Raw genomic sequence first — 18,010 nt, forward strand, 5'->3', positions numbered from 1 at the left:
ATTCAGTAACAAGGAAAACCATCTGTGAAGACTCCTCTAAGCAATGTGGCAGGACACAGAAAGGTATATAAGGCATGAGGAAACAGGAACTCGCGCTCTTGAGGCTGAGGATTTCGTAGAGGTAAGAACGTGACTGGCTTGTTATGTTTCTCTGATCTTTCAGCTTTCACCCCAATATCCGGCTCTGAGTTTTTGATTAATAAAAAAAAAACCTTTTAAGATTCGTGTTACACCACTCAGCAGAATTTTTAGTATATGGTATTTATTTTTTTGTTTTTGTTATCCCTCTTGATACAATTATCTAAGTTTGTTCATGCATTTTTACAGTTCAGGGCAGTTATTTTTCTTAGTTTCTTTTTTCCTTCTTTCTTTCTTGTCTATTCCTGTGTTTCTAACACACACACACACACAAGCACGCACACAAACATGCACACATACACACATACATTTAGTAATATTTTGATACTATCAATTGTTTTATAATTTTCTTAAGTTTTTTTTCTGTCTTCTAGTTTTATGGTTTTAAACTTTTTCATTGTTAGCAAATCTTTTTTTCTTTCTTTCCTTTTTCCAAGTCTAGAAAAAGAAACAGACATTGAAATACAAAAGGAATTCAGAACTCTAAACAGAGCCTCTTCAAGCCAAATTATAATCAGGAAATAGGCTAGGCATAGTAGCACACACCTTTAATCCCAGAACTTGGAAGGCAGAGGCAGGCCTGGTCTACAGAGCTAGTTCTAGGACAGCCAAGGCTACATAAAGAAACCCTGTCTCAAAAGACAAAATAGTAATAATAATCAAGAAATAAAAAAAAATATTAAGCAAAGAACAAACATTAGGAACTGTAGGGGGAAACACCAACTCATCTACAGGACACAAAAGCCAGAAAATGTCAAATCTCTTATCAGCAACTCTAAAAGCCAGGAAATCATGAAATGATTTGCTTCAAGCCCTGAAAGCAAATAGCAGCCAACCAAGACTGATATACCCACCAATGCTACCCTTCTAAAATTAATAACGAAATAAAGTATGAGACAACCCAAGTCTGAGTTCATGACCATCAAGTCAACACTACAGAAGATGGTTTTAAAAATACTATACAGAGAAGGAAGAATGACGCTCTCCATCACAAAAGCATAGGAAAGGATAGATTTCATAAGAGGGATCTCTGTTCCTGAATTGGCAGAAATAATGTGGTGAAATATTATACTAACAAAAGTAATCTACAGGTTAAATGCTATCCTCATCAATATTCCAATGACATTCTTTACAGAACTGGAAAAATACTAAACTTCTATGGAAACACAAAAGACCACAGATAGACAAAGCAGTCCTAAGCAGGAAGAACCCTGCCAGAGCCATCATATCACCTGACCTCAAACTATACCACAGAGCCATAGTAACAAAGACAGCAAGGTACGTCCACAAAAACAGACATGTAGAACAATGAACTGTAAGAGGGCCCAGAAAGTGCATACACCTGCACTTCTATGACACATTTTTTTATAGGTAAATGAGACTTTTTATTCTCTGAATACCACCTTCATAATTTTCACCTTCTTTTTTTTAATATATATATATATATATATATATATATATATATATATATATATTTTATTTTACAATACCATTCAGTTCTACATATCAGCCATGGGTTCCCCTATTCTCCCCCCTCCCACACCCTCCCCTTACCCCCAGCCCACCCTCCATTCCCACCTCCTCCAGGACAAGTCCTCCCCCGAGGACTGTGATCAACTTGGTAGACTCAGTCCAGGGAGGTCCAGTCCCTTCCTCCCAGACTGAGCCAAGTGTCCCTGCATAAGTTCCAGGTTTCAAACAGCCAACTCATGCAATGAGCACAGGACTTGGTCCCACTGCCTAGTTGCCTCCCAAACTGATCAAGCCAATCAACAATCTCACCTATTCAGAGGGCCTGATCCAGCTGGGGGCCCCTCAGCCTTTGGTTCATAGTTCATGTGTTTCCATTCATTTGGCTATTTTTTTTTTAATAATTGAGTAAAACTGAAATTTTTTATATGCCACAGTCATCCTAGGGACCTCCATGCTATATATATAGCCTCTATGGTTCTATGGGTTGTGGTCTGATTGTTCTTTATTTTATATCTAGAATCCACCAATGAGTGAGTACATACCATAACTGTCTTTCTTGGTTTGGGTTACCTCACTCAGGATGATTTTTTCTAGTTCCATCCATTTGCCTGCAAATTTCATACTTTCATTGTTTTTCTCTGCTGAGTAGTACTCCATTGTGTATATGTACCACATTTTTTTCATCCATTCTTCCGTTGATGGGCATCTAGGTTGTTTCCAGGTTCTGGCTATTACAAATAGTGCTGCTATGAACATAGCTGAGCATGTATCTTTATGGTATGAATCAACATTCCTTGGGTATATGCCCAAGAGTGGGATGGCTGGGTCTTGAGGTAGTTCGATTCCTAATTTTCTGAGAAACCGCCATACTGATTTCCACAGTGGTTGTACAAGTTTACATTCCCACCAACAGTGGAGGAGTGTTCCCTTTGCTCCACATCCTCTCCAACATTGGTTGTCATTGGTGTTTTTGATCGTAGCCATTCTAACAGGTGTAAGGTGGTATCTCAGAGTCATTTTGATTTGCATTTCTCTGATGAATAAGGATGTTGAGCATTTCTTTAAATGTCTTTCAGCCATTTGTAGTTCTTGTTTTGTGAATTCTCTGTTTAGCTCTTTAGCCCATTTTTTAATTGGACTGTTCAGTACTTTGATGTCTAGTTTCTTGAGTTCTTTATATATTGTGGAGATCAATCCTCTGTCAGATGTGGGGTTGGTGAAGATCTTTTCCCAATCTGTTGGCTGTCTTTTTGTCTTATTGACTGTGTCTTTTGCCCTGCAAAAGCTTCTCAGTTTTGAGAGGTCCCATTTATTAATTGTTGTGCTCAGGGTCTGTGCTGTTGGTGTCTTATTTAGGAAATGGTCTCCGGTGCCAATGCATTCAAGAGTGATTCCTATTTTCTTTTCTATTAAGTTTAGTGTAACTGGATTTATGTTAAGGTCTTTGATCCACTTGGACTTGAGTTTTGTGCATGGTGACAGATATGGATCTATTTGTAATTTTTTACATATTGACATCCAGTTATGCCAGCACCATTTGTTGAAGATACTTTCTTTGTTCCATTGAATAGTTTTGGCTCCTTTCTATGACACATTTTTTAAACAAAAATGTCAAAAGCATAAATGCTCATTAGAAAAAAAAAGTTGCAAATTGGACATCCACAAGAACTACATTAGATACATCTGTATCTGTCATCCTGCACAAAAGTTAATTCAAAGCTGGATCAAAAGCTTTGATTTAAAATCTGAAAGTTGCAACTACATAGGAAAAAAACTTCAAAGTCTAAGTATAGACAGAACTTTCTGAATAAAACTTCCATAATACAGGAAATATCCTTCAATTGACAAGTGAGATTACATAAAACCAAAAGGCTTCTGCACAGTAAAAGAAACTTTCAGCATAACGGTAGTCCAGCCACAGAATGAAAGAAAGTCATTGCCAATTATACCTTAATAAAGGGTTGACATCTAGAATACATAAAGAACTGCAAAAAAAACAAACATCAAAAGTGCAAAAATTCCAATTGATAAATGAGAGGATGAGCTGAATAAAGAAATATAGATGGTCAAAAAATATTTTAATTTGTCATCAGGGAATGAAAATCAAAACTAAAGTAATAGTGTATGTCACTCTAGTCTGTGTGGCTATCATGAAGAAGACAAGCGACAAAAAAGGCTGACAAGTAGGTAGAGAAAGCGTCCTTACTCACTGCTGGGGGATGTAAGTTGGTGTGGCCACCATGGAAATAAATGTAAGTTTTCACAGACACTTAAACCTAGAACTACCATAAGACCCATTTATATCACTCCTGGGCGTATACTCAAAGGACTCTATATCCTACTAGAGATACGTACACCTTCACATTTATTGATGTTCTATACACAGAAACTAAGAAGTAATGTCAACCTGATGTCCACCAACTGATAAATAAATTATGAAAGTCTTATATATAAACACAATGGATTTTTACTCATATGAAATGGTTAGGAAAACAAATAGGACTGGGGGGAAATACACATTCTCCTTCATGTGCAAATCCCAGCTTCTAATTTTTGTGTGTGTATTTATGAGAGTTTAGATTGAGGTAAGGAATCAAGAAGCTACGACTCATAAGAAGTAAACAAAAGTGCTTTAGAAGAAGATGTGAGGGGTGAGGAAGGTGATGTGCAATATAAAAGTGGAAAGTGGAATACGAAAAGTGGATGGGTACAAGCAGAGGCAGGGGCGGGGCTGAGGGAGAGAAGTGTGTCACGGACAGAGGATCTATCAAAACAAAGTATTATAAAGAAGGTGGGGAAACTGGATATCCAAATGTAAAGTAATGAAGCTGGATCCTTTTGTGCTTTGTACAAAAAAAAATCTATTCAAAGTAAATCAATGTAAGACTTGAGTCACTAAAACTGTTAGAGAGAAACACTTCAAGATAGGCAAAGGCTTTTGAAAACGACTCCAAATAGCTCAGAAAATAAAGCCAAGAATTTACAAATGTGATTGTGTGAAATTTTAAAAGCTCCTGCACATCAAAGGGCTACACATACCCCCATCTCTAAACAGTGGTATAAATTTCCCCACCTCCGACAACAATATTGTTAGCCAGTGTCTATGTAAGTGTACTCTCAATGTACCAGAGAATGAAAAACTGAAGGGTTGATCTGTCCTGAGCTGGTATTGGGTGCATTTTCAGTAAGGTAAAACTGTCCTTTAGTAACCTTTTAGGAAGAATCTTTTATCATTATATGCCCATACATAATTGGGTATGTATATGATTAAAATTTTGTCAGGTATGAGAATGGTAATAACCTGCTTACCCTCTAGTTCCAGTGGCTTGGAATACTTTTTTCCATCCTTTCACTGAAAGCAGTGTCTACCCTTGCTGATAATGTGTGTTTCTTTGAGGTATCAAATAGATGGATCCTGTGCTTTTAATTCAACCTGCTAGTCTGTATCGTTTGTTTGGGAAGTTGAGACATTAGTATTCATAGTTACTATTGAGCAATGTATATTAATTTCTATCATTTTGTTGACTTTATAGTGTTTTCCTGATCATTGTTTATCCAGCTATTGTTGAGGTGCATAGTTTTCAGATGTTATATCCTCAAGTGAAGAGTTCAGGATGTTTTCTGTGACCTTCTGTAATATTTCCAGAGTAGGATAGTAACTGCAGAAGCAACTGCAGCTTCTGAATGTACCCAGTAGCATGAAAATATCACAACAGCCAATTAACAGTGCCCCCTTTAACTTCGACAAATACTGGATAGTGAATGAAAAAGGATGGTAAGGTGTATACTAGGATTTTAGTTGTTAAGATCAGCAGTGAGAAGGAAGGAGCGGAGATAAAGATGGGTATTAATACTAGATCAACTTTGAAAAAATAGATTCAAAATGGGAAAGTAGCTAGGAGGGGAAAATTGGGGTACTGGTAAGGTCCACAGCTTCTGGAGGTTGTTAAGCTATGGGAGGTTATGACTAACACATACATAAGAGAGGAGTAGGGGGAAATGGAAGGAGAGAGAAAGGAAGGAATGAGAAGGAACATCTATGAGTCATGGCCAAGGAAGAATAGAGAGTGACAATAACAGCCTGAATGGCAAAGCACACAGAACCATCCTAAAACCTAACTGAGCAATAAATACACAAATCAAAGCAAGGCCACTGTGGAGTGTGAATGCAAGAGTGAAGACTAGAAAATAAAAAGTAAAAACTACAGAAAGTGACCCCAAAATTAACAATAACAAACAAAAATGCTAAGTGTGATTTTTAAAAATGCATTCAATTTTTAACGATCACATCAGTCTGTATTTCTTCCATGAAATTTGAATTCTTTCCTTCCTTGTGATAGTTCATGTATCAAACTGTATTGATAAGGGAGATGTAATTCTGACACAACCACACCAAGCTGGGTAGTGTAACTCTCCCTTCCCTCCTTGGGACACTCTCCAGCTTGTCTTGGTGCTATGAGACAGAAGGGTAAGTGAAGCCTTTGGCTTCAGTAGTAGTCTTGAGTGTTTTAGGGAGTGTGCATGTGTGTACTTGGCTAGAAGGGAAGGCTATAGTCATTGCCTGGTGGTTCCCATAGACCTCAGCTGATCTCTACACTCTCCTTCAGTTTCTTCAGTTCCCATGTTTCACTGACAATGATGCATCCAACCCTTGGCCACCCAGCTGACAGCTTCTACAGAGCACATGTATGAACAGGAGTACTTCCCTGGCAGTTTCCACTGCCCTCACTAGAGCAGCCTGGTGCAGCTAGGCTCTCATTGCTAGTCACTCCTGCCTGCTTTCCCCTGGGAATATTACTTAGTTTAATAAGTTTATGTACAGGTTTTGTCTCTTACACTAAGAAATGTACTAAATTCCTTCTGCATAGTGCAAATAACCTTACAAGTCCATGGACAGGACACAGCATCTCCAAACCAGCTAGCTCACCGCCTTCCTCCTCAATGATCTATACAAAGGAGGCCATCCAACCTCCTTTAATACACATATGTGCCAAGTGATGTCACCTTGGGAACAAAGCTAGAGTGACAAAAACAACCACTCACAATGTGCCAGTGGCAGACACATGGGGGAAGGCAGAGAGCTCAGAGTTCAGCTTATCACTCCTGTAAGATGAGCTGGAACCCACAGCAGCCAATATGTAAATTTCAGTGGCTTAGCCCCTCTGGGGTTGGTAAACCCTGACCCAGTTTCTGTGTTCTCTTTCATGGGAAGTAAAATGGCTGTAGCCTAAAGTCCTTCTGGAAGCCAGAGACACATCTGCATTTTTCCAGACTGGGACCAGAGTTTGGGGTCATGTTGATGGCCTGCACACATGCACATGATGGGAAAGGACTTGATTTGTGCCCACTCGCCTTTCTTCAGGGACAAGCAGAGACAAGCACCTCATTCTCAAGTGACCTCCTTTGTCTCCCTCCTTCCTGAGCAAGGGGACCAGCCCGCCTCTTACACTGTGAATTTACTAGCCAAAGTCAAGTCCAGCTGGAGCATGAAGAATTGCCTGTCTAGGACTCTATCATGACTGATAAACTTAAAAGGAAATAGTGAACCAGAGACTTCAAGGTGGATATTCCGCTGCCAGGTAGGGAAGCCAACACCCCTCAAACCTGCAGAGAACAAAATTGTTTGTTTCTGACATGTTGAGTAATCTTCTGTGTTACTAATATGAAAAGAATCTCCCTTAAAAGACTGTTTAATGGTGGCAAAATTATTTACATTGACAAAAAAAACATGTTTCTGGAATTGTTATATCTAAGGAATGTCATTGACATAGCTTGTGAATTGTTTAGGATAATTTATAGACATGTTTTTATACTTACTGGCTCCCTTCCCCTCTCCCTATTCCTCCCCCTCTCCCTTTCTCTTCACAAACAGGTTTAAATTTATTCTGAGAATTTATTTGACTTTCCTGAGGTTGAAATGGGAAACAATATTAAGGATGAGTTTATTGGAATGCTTCCCTCAGAATTCTATTCCCATCAATCTCATGTATTGTCCAGGAACCACGCAGGTTGTTTTATTGACACTTAGGCTTTCCTCAATAGATCAACTAATGCCCAATATGGACACTCTATAGAATCATAAATCCTGGTAGAGCCTCATAAATGCTCCTGAGACATCCTTTGCCTGCAAGTAATGAGTCCCATATTAAACATTTCAGCCACTTCTCAGTGATCTGTTTTTACTAAAATAGATCCCAACCCCATACCCATCAGCTACCACTGTATGGCCAAATACAGCTTCATAACGATCATCTGTTGCTGCAGTCATGTACTGTCCAAACTACATCTTGTTTACTCAGAAATGTGTCTCTTGTACTGCCAGTGCAACTAATCCACTCCCATGTTACAGTCCCCAATTCTGCTTCTGGAAAAAAATATCTCCTATACAGAACCAGAGAGGCTCTTACCATTTTTGAACTCTTTTTAAAGGTATTTATAAAAATTAATAGAGAAAACGAGAAAAGGTAATCTCAGAATTTACATTTCCCCCCGAGTGGCATAGTCTCGCTGTTTCTGACAACCATAAAATAAATGTAGGAAATGAATTATTATAAAATGAGTGAATATAACAGTTAAATAATATGCAATATAAGGGCATATATACAATAGACAAGAGAATAGAATGTCCATCAGTTTTTCTAAGAAGTCCCAGGAGAAACTGTTGAGCACAGCTTGTGTAACCTTCTAGAAGAAGCCCAGTCTTCAGGATCCATTTTAAAAGGTTCATGGTGTCAGACCATACACAGTATTCACTGCCCCACCTTTTCATGAAAATATCCAGAAACCTATTTTTCCTCTTATCAACTGATTTGTGTTCATTGTGCTCTACAAAAATTAGCTTGAGCAAATTCCTAGTGATGGATATTTGGTATTTGTATTTTTTTTCACCTTTTAAATAACAATGCAATCTGTACAGACATCTAGGCACACTTAGCCACTCGTTTACCGCCCCAGGATGGCCTAAGGAGTTTTCCTTCCTCCCACTCCGGGGTTCTCTCACATGCCTGCTGCTTCCGTCAGGTGATTGTGTTGCTGGTGTCCACCCTGCAGTAAGAATGCTAAGCACATGAGCAGCAGATTCAGATCCAAGCTCTACCCTTCAATGCCATAAGACAGTCAATATTAATTTCTTGTTCATAGAGTCTTATGGATATCTAAATACAGTGAGCCATATGTGATGCCTGGCATTTTATAAGTTCTCAACAAATGTCAATCTTCATAGTTGATATCGCTCCTATAACTAAGGAGAAAATCACTCTCCATCCTCTTTGGGATGCATATTAGTTGAGTTCATCAGCTATTTTACACACTTATTTCTATTGATAATTTCTGTTTTCTCTCTACTTCCAACTCAATTATTTTCCTTCTCTATCTTCTGGTAAAACACACTGTAGAATCTGCCATTCCAGATTAGCAAAACTCCCAGTAACAAAAATAAATTGGTCTCTCTAATCTGGTTACACTTGTAATTTCTCTAGGAAAGCTGGTTGTTGTCATGATCTGTACTAACCTTTCATCTATATTGTAGATTACTATCATTGATTATATTATTGACTTTTCAATTGCTTTTTTTCATTTATTATGCAAATATATGATGAGTGCTCGTCAGTTAAATATAATAGACCAACATTCCCAAATATCTGACTAATAAAACAGCAAACTGCTTACCATCTAATAGGGAAGAGAGAATCCAACATCAGTTAAGAGTAAAGAGGTTCTACAGGCCTAACAATCTGTCTGTAAATCCAGCTCACTAGTAGAAAGAATCTCTTGAGCTGAATCTTGAATGACTGTTATTTCTGAGCTATCCTAAGGGAGAGTAGAGTGTTTAGAAGCAAGAAAGTTGCTTTGCAAATGCTGGGGGCCATGGTAGAACTCTAAGGAGTTTAGGGTGGTAGGAAGAGGATGGGAATGAATGGTTACAAGGGAAACAGGTCAATGAAGCTGGCACTCAAAGCAAGTTCTTCGGTGTCTTTAATTGGTTGTTATGGAGACACTAACTCCAATGGCAGTATACATCTGGTTGATCTCTGTGACACCTGAGCAATGCTTGCCCTGTAACAACAGACCAATCCAAGAGTAAAAGCTTATTTTTCTCCTTTACTGATGGTTGTCATTGCCTCATATGTCACCCATAACTCAATTCCAAAGTGTATGTCAAAGATATGAGCCTTGATTTTATATATGTGTACACACACACACATATATAACATATATTATATATTATATATATTACCTTTATATAATATATATATATTACCTTTTATGAAACAGCATTAAAGCAAAGAAGTTCAAATAGCAGGTCAGTCTTAGTTATTATTAACTGAGAGATGCTACTGGGTTCTAACCTAATATCAAAGTTTATAATTTGCAGAAGTCCCCATACTCACTCGCCCCAGGAAATATTATAAAGAAATGGCTATTCTTTCATTTATTTGGTTTTATGTGTGAGTGAGTGTCATGAGTTTGTGAGTACTGAGACCAGAATCAGATTCCTTGGAGCTGGAGATAGGCAGTTGTGAGCTGCTTAATGTGGGCTCCAGGAACGAAGGGCCTAGGGAAGAAAGCAAGTGCTGTTAACTGCTGAGCCACCTCTCCGGCCCTGTTTTTCTTTATTTTTAAATGGATAAATAATAAGCAATCCTATGTGGTAGGCTGCTAAAGAAAGAGACAAAAATGTATAATATTATATGCAATAAAATAAATTATCTTCTACAAATTCAAGTCTCGCCTATGAAAATAAGCATTTCTCTGTCAGAGAAACCAAAGAGCTTCCACGCATGCTTGGAGAAGGGGTTAAGCTTTAGCAGCTGACCCAGGGCTCTGTTCCTCTTCGGTGAGGAGGGTTTTTGTACAGCCAGACAATGGAGGACTACCACTGTGGTGGACGTTCGGAGCCGGGACCAAGCTGGAAATCAAACGTAAGTAGACTCCAAACTCTCTTTCCTGCACTGTCTATGTTTTGTGGTCTCTGTGTCTAAAAGTAATGTACAAAAATCTGACTTTGAAACCAGATTCTGGCATTCTCCAGGGCAAAGATAAATAATAACTGTAGGCAAACCTGGGAATAGACTGTACATGTTCTCTGAAGAGCAAATGTCAGTGTAATAATTAAGACAAGAGAGTTCTAGACAAGGGGTTGCTCAGTGGTCAGAAGGCGATACTCAGTTTTTGTATTGGGGGGAAGTGGAGGGAAACCAGTGTGTATACACGTTTGGAGCCGGGACCAAGCTGGAAATCAAACGTAAGTAGACTCCAAACTCTCTTTCCTGCACTATGTTTCGTGGTCTCTGTGTCTAAAAGTAATGTACAAAAATCTGACTTTGAAACCAGATTCTGGCATTCTCCAGGGCAAAGATAAATAATAACTGTAGGCAAACCTGGGAATAGACTGTACATGTTCTCTGAAGAGCAAATGTCAGTGTAATAATTAAGACAAGAGAGTTCTAGACAAGGGGTTGCTCAGTGGTCAGAAGGCGATACTCAGTTTTTGTACTGGGGGGAAGTGGAGGGAAACCAGTGTGTATACACGTTTGGAGCCGGGACCAAGCTGGAAATCAAGCGTAAGTATTCTTCTCAACCAATTCTTCACTGTGTCTAATCAGGTTACTTTGTACTTTTTTGTGTGCTTTCCTTAATGGGATTTCAGGGATGTAACAAACTCCAGTCTCTCAGATTAGGTTTTAGGGAGGGAAAACGTTCCACCGGAGGCTGGCTAGTGACTGATTTTTAGGCTTTCTAAACCAATGTAACTAAGCTGGGGAAAGAGGGATACTTGCCTGTCAAGGGAGGTTTTTGTAGAGTGAGAAGTTAAAGTGAATCACTGTGAATCACGTTCGGTGCAGGGACCAAATTGGAAATAAAACGTAAGTACATTTTTGCTCAACTGTTTGTGAAGTTTGGGTCCCATTGGGTCTTTTGTGTAAGTCTGTGGTGTTTTTGGTTAAATGAACTGTTCCAGGTCATCCAAAAGTTAAATAGGAGCACCAAAAAATAGCCAGGATAGAAGCTGGGCAGACAGACTGGCCTCACATTAGCTCTGTGAGAAAACGTAGGATTTGTGAGAGGAAGGGAAAAGAAACAGTTTTTCTCTGAATTTGGCAAGTCCAATTGGACTGGCTTCAGAGGCAGATTTTGACAGAGGAGGGCATTGACGTGAATCACTGTGATTCACGTTCGGCGCAGGGACCAAATTGGAAATTAAACGTAAGTAGATTTTTGCTCACTTATTTGTGACATTTTGATTCTGTTGTATCATCTATGTTAGTTTGTGATATTTTGGCTAAATGAGTCATTCCTGGTGACCCATATACATCAATAGTCCCAGAAAAATAGCCAGTGGAAAGTTGAGTCAAGAAATTCATGTTAGACTTGTGGGAATAGGTTTGTAAAGGGAGCGGATAAGAAAAAGCTGGGCTTTCCCTCTGAATTTGGCCAATCTAGTTGGATTGACTTCAGAGGCAGGTTTTTGTTGAGGGGGCACATGTCAGAGTCGCCACTGTGGCTCACGTTCGGTGGCGGCACCAAGCTGGAAATCAAACGTAAGTGCATTTTTCTCATCTTTCTTTTACATGTAAGATTGTCATGTTAGGAGTTAAAGTTGGTTCCAAAAAGTAGCTGAGTGGCAGAAAATCTGTTCATCTTGAGAAAGTGGAAGGGGTTCATCAGTTAACACAGCATTCAGTGTCAGATTTTCTGTTTACCGAGTTATTGAGATTGGGGGCGAAAAGGGGGCTTTAGTTGAGGAAAAGTAGTTAATACTGTGGTCAGCATCCGGAGATTAGACTGGAGATTAAATATAAGTCGTTACTGTCTATATCCTTCTGAGACCTGGGTCTAACTGCTGGTAGTGTTGACTTCTAGATGCTTTTAAGTGGGAGATTTGGGCAGAGGAGAAAAGAGGGCATTTCAGGGTGGACAAGAGCTAAAGTCAAGTTCAGCTGTAAAAGATGGATGTGGAAGCAAAGTTTCTCATTGAGATGGGCTGAAGGACTCAAAGGATGAAAACTGCAGATGAAAAGAGGGGCTTGGAGCTCTGAGAACAGAAATGAGTTCATTTATGTTGGGTCTCCTCACTACTGTGTTGTTTTACAGTAAATGTGGTAGGAGCTGAGTGAGCTGGGCCCTAAGGGGCTTGCCCTCTTTTGTCTCATCATTTTTTATAACTATAAAAATCAGTATCAGGCCCTGAAATAAAAATCAGTAAAATGTTTAAAAGCATGACTACTTGGCATGTAGAAAAGGTGGCTTACTGAATCAGAAGGGATGTGATTCCTAGAGTCCAGAATATGTCACAAAATGTCAAAATGACTCTATGGGAACAACTTCTTGATAGACAGCTGGTGTTTTGTCGCACTTCTACATGAATGTAAATTATCGTAGAAATACAGTTGGGTTCAAATGCTCAAAAAGTAAATTATATTTTTTAATGGCCAAGGTTTTGTAAGATATATGGACCTTTGTTTTTCCCAGTTATTATATGCTTGTATTTTTATGCCGCCAAAAGGGGACTGAAATGGTCCGCAGCCTCTTCTTTATGACTGAATGGCTTCGCGGCCATGCCAGCCATTCACAGTGGCCGCTAAGGGCCACGCAAAGCCCGCGGTAGCGCCCTTCACTCCGTGTGGACCGCTTTCCTGGGGCACAGTGCTAAGAACAGTGCCACTAATGGAAAGACAGTACACTAACGTGGCAGAAAGGTGACTTATTGGAGATTTCAGAGATAAAATGCCTTTATCATTATATTCCCTTATTTTCCCATTAGGGGATTATAAAAGGCAGAAAACTGTTTTACCCAGTGTTATATGAAGATCTTAATTAATGCCTGTAATTCTTTGGAGGTAAAATCAATTCCAAGGAAATTGAATTAACACCACTCATATGCCATTCAAGTCATGGTAAATTTACTTTGACTGAACTCTCATTAAATTCCATTAAATTGTATGGCATATTAACTGGTTAAAATAAGATAAATTGGTGACATGATTTTAGCTCGTTAGGTAAGCTATTTTTCTTTGTACAAAAATTTGACTAATAAAAATTTAGCGTAAACATATTTTCCAGCACTTTAATTCAATGATAAAAAAATGTTTAAGCTGGCTATTTTAATTCCACAATCTCTAGAATTGTTTGCTGATTTGTTTTTGTGGTTGACCCTTTCCCAGCTAACCACAACTATTTAAGGGCCTTTTAAAACTCTTGAAACTATTTTAGAGTCAATTTAAGTTATTTAACCACTTTTAATTACTTTAAAATGATGTCAACTTCTTTTAAAACTGCTAATTTATTTAGAGGGGAAGAAAAGCTGCTAATAATTCTGCTGTTTTTCTTGGCAAAGGGCTCTCGGTTTTCATTTTTGCTGTCACTCTGTCACCTAAGGGTTGTCGTCCCCACAGAGGGGGATTTCCGAGAAGCCATCTGGCAGCTGCTGGAGGTCAGAAGTGAAGCCAGTCAGTTCCTCCTAGGCAGGTGGCCAAGATTACAGTTGACCTCTTCTGGGGTGGCTAAAAATTGCCCCATGCGGTTACAGGCCATCAGACCAGGGTCCAGGTCTCACCTGGAGGCCTTGTAAGAGCTGAGAGAGTGGCTGAACATGAACCTAAACACAGACCCTGGCTCAAGGCCCCGTCCATAGGGTGGGTCTCTAGCTTGGCCACTCTAAAGGAAGCCATAGAGAAATTGAAATCAGAGTATTCTTGAAAGAGGCAGGAGAAAATGAAAACCAACCTTCTGCTCCTACCTTAGGTATTTGTGTGTTCAGACTCGCAAACACCAGGGATGTCAAGTAAACTGGCCTGTTTTTTCTCTCTCTGAAGCATGCAACCATTGCAGCTGATGGAGAACACAGTTTCAGGGAAGATAGGTATAGGAAGAAGTCTGGAAATAGCTTCAAAGGGCCAGATGCAATTTGCTTTCCAAAGAAGTAGCCACGAACTAGGGAATAACTCAAAACCAACAAGATTGTATATGTGTACTTCCTGGATTCACTGCTCCTAGTCTGAAGGAGAAGTGTGCTTTTCTGTGTGTCTGTCTACAATGCATGTGACTGTCCACACACAATACACCCAAAGAGAGACCGTCACTGTTACTTCATGCATCCTCTGTGTTTCCTTCCTCAGGGGCTGATGCCAAGCCAACTGTCTCCATCTTCCCACCATCCAAAGAGCAGTTACAGGATGGAACTGCCTCAGTCGTGTGCTTCCTGAACAACTTCTACCCCAAAGAAGCCAATGTCAAGTGGGTAGTAGATGGCAGTGAACAACGAAATGGAATTGTGAGCAGTACGACCGATCAGGACAGCAAAGACAACACCTACAGCATGAGCAGCACCCTCATGTTGACCAAAGCAGAGTATGAGAGTCACAGCTTGTATGCCTGTGAGGTCACCCACAAGACGTCATCTACAGCCATCGTCAAGAGCTTCAAGAAGGATGAGTGTTAGAGCCGCAGGTCCTGAGTCACCACCACCTGCCCCTGGGACCCTGCTCTCTGGGACCATCCTCAGTCTTCCCTCCTAAGGTCTTGGAGCTTTCTCCACAGACAACCTGCCACTGTTGCAGTCCTCAAATCCCCTCCCTGCCTCATCCCCCTCCCTTTCCTTGGCTTTTATCATGCTTATATTTGGGGAAGATATTGAATAAAGTGAATCTTTGCACTTGAGATTTTTGTTTCCTTTCTTACTAACTGTTAACAGTTGTTTTCTCTAGTTACCTGGTTTCTCTTCAAATGAAGTTAAATATCTAGTTACCCTGAAATCCATGACACTTAAAACATAAATAAAATCCTCCATCTGCCCTGTGTGGCTGTCCTCTACATGACAGCCCTCTCTAAGGTTCCCAAGTACTATTCGCATCTCACCCTTCTGGGCCATGGTGGGTTGGAAGAGGTTCCTAGTTTTTCCTCTCTTAAGTCCTCAAAGTCCAGAAGGGGACAGTTTTTACAAGCACATATTCTATGATCTGATTTAGCCTACCCTGAAAACTTGACAAAGCAATGAAAAGCCTTTGCCCCAGGGAGTGGAGAGAACCTAAAGGAACAAGCAATAGGGAAATGTTTGTGGCCATCATAGCACCTGAGCATCATGAGCTCTTATGCCTTCATTGTGTTCTTAAACATGGGTAGACTCCTATTGGCAATGCTGGGCACTGTCCACAGCCTACTTCAAGACTCACTATACCGTGAGATTAAACATGTTCATCAAAATTATGGAAAGGTTCCATAAACCTGAGAGGTGGTCATCATTATTTGTGGCCATACCACTCTTACATGCCTGTCTCTATATACCAGAAGGAAACCTTAAGCAGCAATCCATGTTCAGAGACTCATTTATGAAAGCCTAAAACTGGAAACAACCAAAATGTCCACCAACAGTTAAATTTTGGTATGTTCACAAATGAGCTGTGACTCAATAAAGAATTAGTGAGGTACAACTAAACCAACAACATAGTTTAATCTCATAAACACTATATTAAGCAAAAAAAAACCCAAAGAGACAAAAAAATCAAGATTTGGAAGACACACTGGTGGATGTAGGATAAGTTATGACATAACAAGAAGGGAATTCTGGATATTGGAGCATGTTCTGTGTCTCGGTGTGGGCTGCATCACTTTGTGAAAATTAATATTGTGGTGTTGGAATCTATGTTCTTTCTTAATAACTTCACATAAAGAAATAGCTAATACCCAGTGCACGGATAAGAGAGAATATAGAAGGAATGGACCACAGATCAAGGCCAGAAAGACAGTACTGGAGGATCCAAGATCAAATGTCCACATCCCTAAATCTGCTCTCTTGTGCCCTCTGTTATTCTACCTTCCAGAACTCAGACTGTAGTGAGTCAAACACGTGATACTTCCTTGGGGTGTCCTCCTCCACCCACCAAACTAGGAACATACATGTATAAAAAATGGGATGGATGAGACCTTCAGCAATTGGTCAAGTCATATAAATAATTTTGTCTAGGTATGAAGAGGCCGTGTATCAAAGGTTATGTTTGGGAAGGAAGAGGATACATAACACTTTCACCCTCCCCTCTTCCTGGAGACGCCTGGGTTTAGTCCCTCATGAGTTCATCCACTCAACACACGTTTACTAAGCACCTTCTCAGCCTACACTCTGAAGGGGATAGAGAAATAATTAAGATAGTATCCCTTCCCTCAGTTAGTACAAGTCTAGATTTCCTACTCTTCCTCTTTCTCAATCAGCTCTAAAATGAAGAGAAAGGACGGTCACCCAATCAGATAGGGAAACACTTTGCCTTTCTACTGCATGAGAATATTCATTACTATCCACTTCTTGAAACTTTAGAGGTCTTGAGTTTTGTTTTGTTTTTTTACTTAATATGTCTTTTCAAATAACATGAACTTGTTCACCCATTTCTGTGAACCAAATTTAGCAATCAACAACACCTCTAATCTGGCTATGAATGAAAAGCAAGCCTCTTCTGAGGCAAGATTCTGAAGCCAGACCCATCAGGACCCAAACAAGAGAAAATAAATGTTGTATGTTGAATCTTGCTCCTCAAAAATATATATGCTCAAGTCTTAACTACAACAGTGCCTTCAATATAAAGGAAGGAAGGATATATATATAAGCTCTGAGATAATTCTGAGCATCCTTGTGCTTAGTGAAAAAAAAAACTAGTCTAATGTCCCATGCCATAATCTTTTTATTTAACATTCTTGAAATTACACTATTAAAGAGGAGAGCAGATCACAGATTCCTAGGAGCTAGGGATGTAGGGACAAAAAAAGCAGATGTGACTATCGTGGTCATGGAATCACTGTCTTGATTTCAGTAGTGGTTATATATGTCTAGATATGTGATAAAATGGTTTAGAGTTGCATACACACATTGTGCCAATGTCAAATGCTTAGTTTTGGCATCATATTATAATTATGCAATAACTATTTGGACAAAGTGGGTGGAGGTCACATCAAAGATGAGACTGTGCTTATTGGGAACATAACTTAAAAACCATTTTGTGTGACTTAAAATAATATGCCTAAGCTTGTCACTAAGTAGATCTAATAAGACCTAAGCCTCAGAAGCAAGCCCCTGGCAGGTCACCAAGCAACTCAGATAAGACCTAAGCCCAGGACAGACCTTGATATACTAATGAACTAACCCCAAGGTGGTGGTGTTGATAGGCTAGTGAATCAGCCTCAAGCTGTGAGCCTTGGTAGCACAAAGCTACTGCCGATAAAATGATACAAAATTTGGGAATGCTCTCTAGGATCACTTTGCAATGCTCCTGAGACATGGCTTCTCCAGCTTTTGTGTTGCTATCCATCAGCAAGGGGACTTGAGACTCTGTGTGGCCCTGGCTTCGATTGCTGTTGAGCTTCCCACAGTCGCTGGGCCCACATAGGCCCATCTGTCAACACTAGCTGTTGGCCT

General features: G+C 39.7%; 1 gene segment (V, D, J or C); it reads left to right on the plus strand.

The window, feature by feature from the left end:
* LOC102913793 (Ig kappa chain V-III region MOPC 321-like) overlaps nt 1-15,270 on the plus strand; it is a 60,355-nt gene extending 45,085 nt beyond the window's left edge. Inside the window, 2 exon segments of the V gene segment in view lie at nt 10,495-10,532; nt 14,730-15,270. Coding sequence covers nt 10,495-10,532; nt 14,730-15,052 — 361 coding nt within the window.
* Nucleotides 15,271-18,010: the final 2,740 nt, after the last annotated feature.

Source organism: Peromyscus maniculatus, chromosome 3 (genome assembly GCF_049852395.1).
Source record: "Peromyscus maniculatus bairdii isolate BWxNUB_F1_BW_parent chromosome 3, HU_Pman_BW_mat_3.1, whole genome shotgun sequence".
Classification (NCBI taxonomy): domain Eukaryota; kingdom Metazoa; phylum Chordata; class Mammalia; order Rodentia; family Cricetidae; genus Peromyscus; species Peromyscus maniculatus.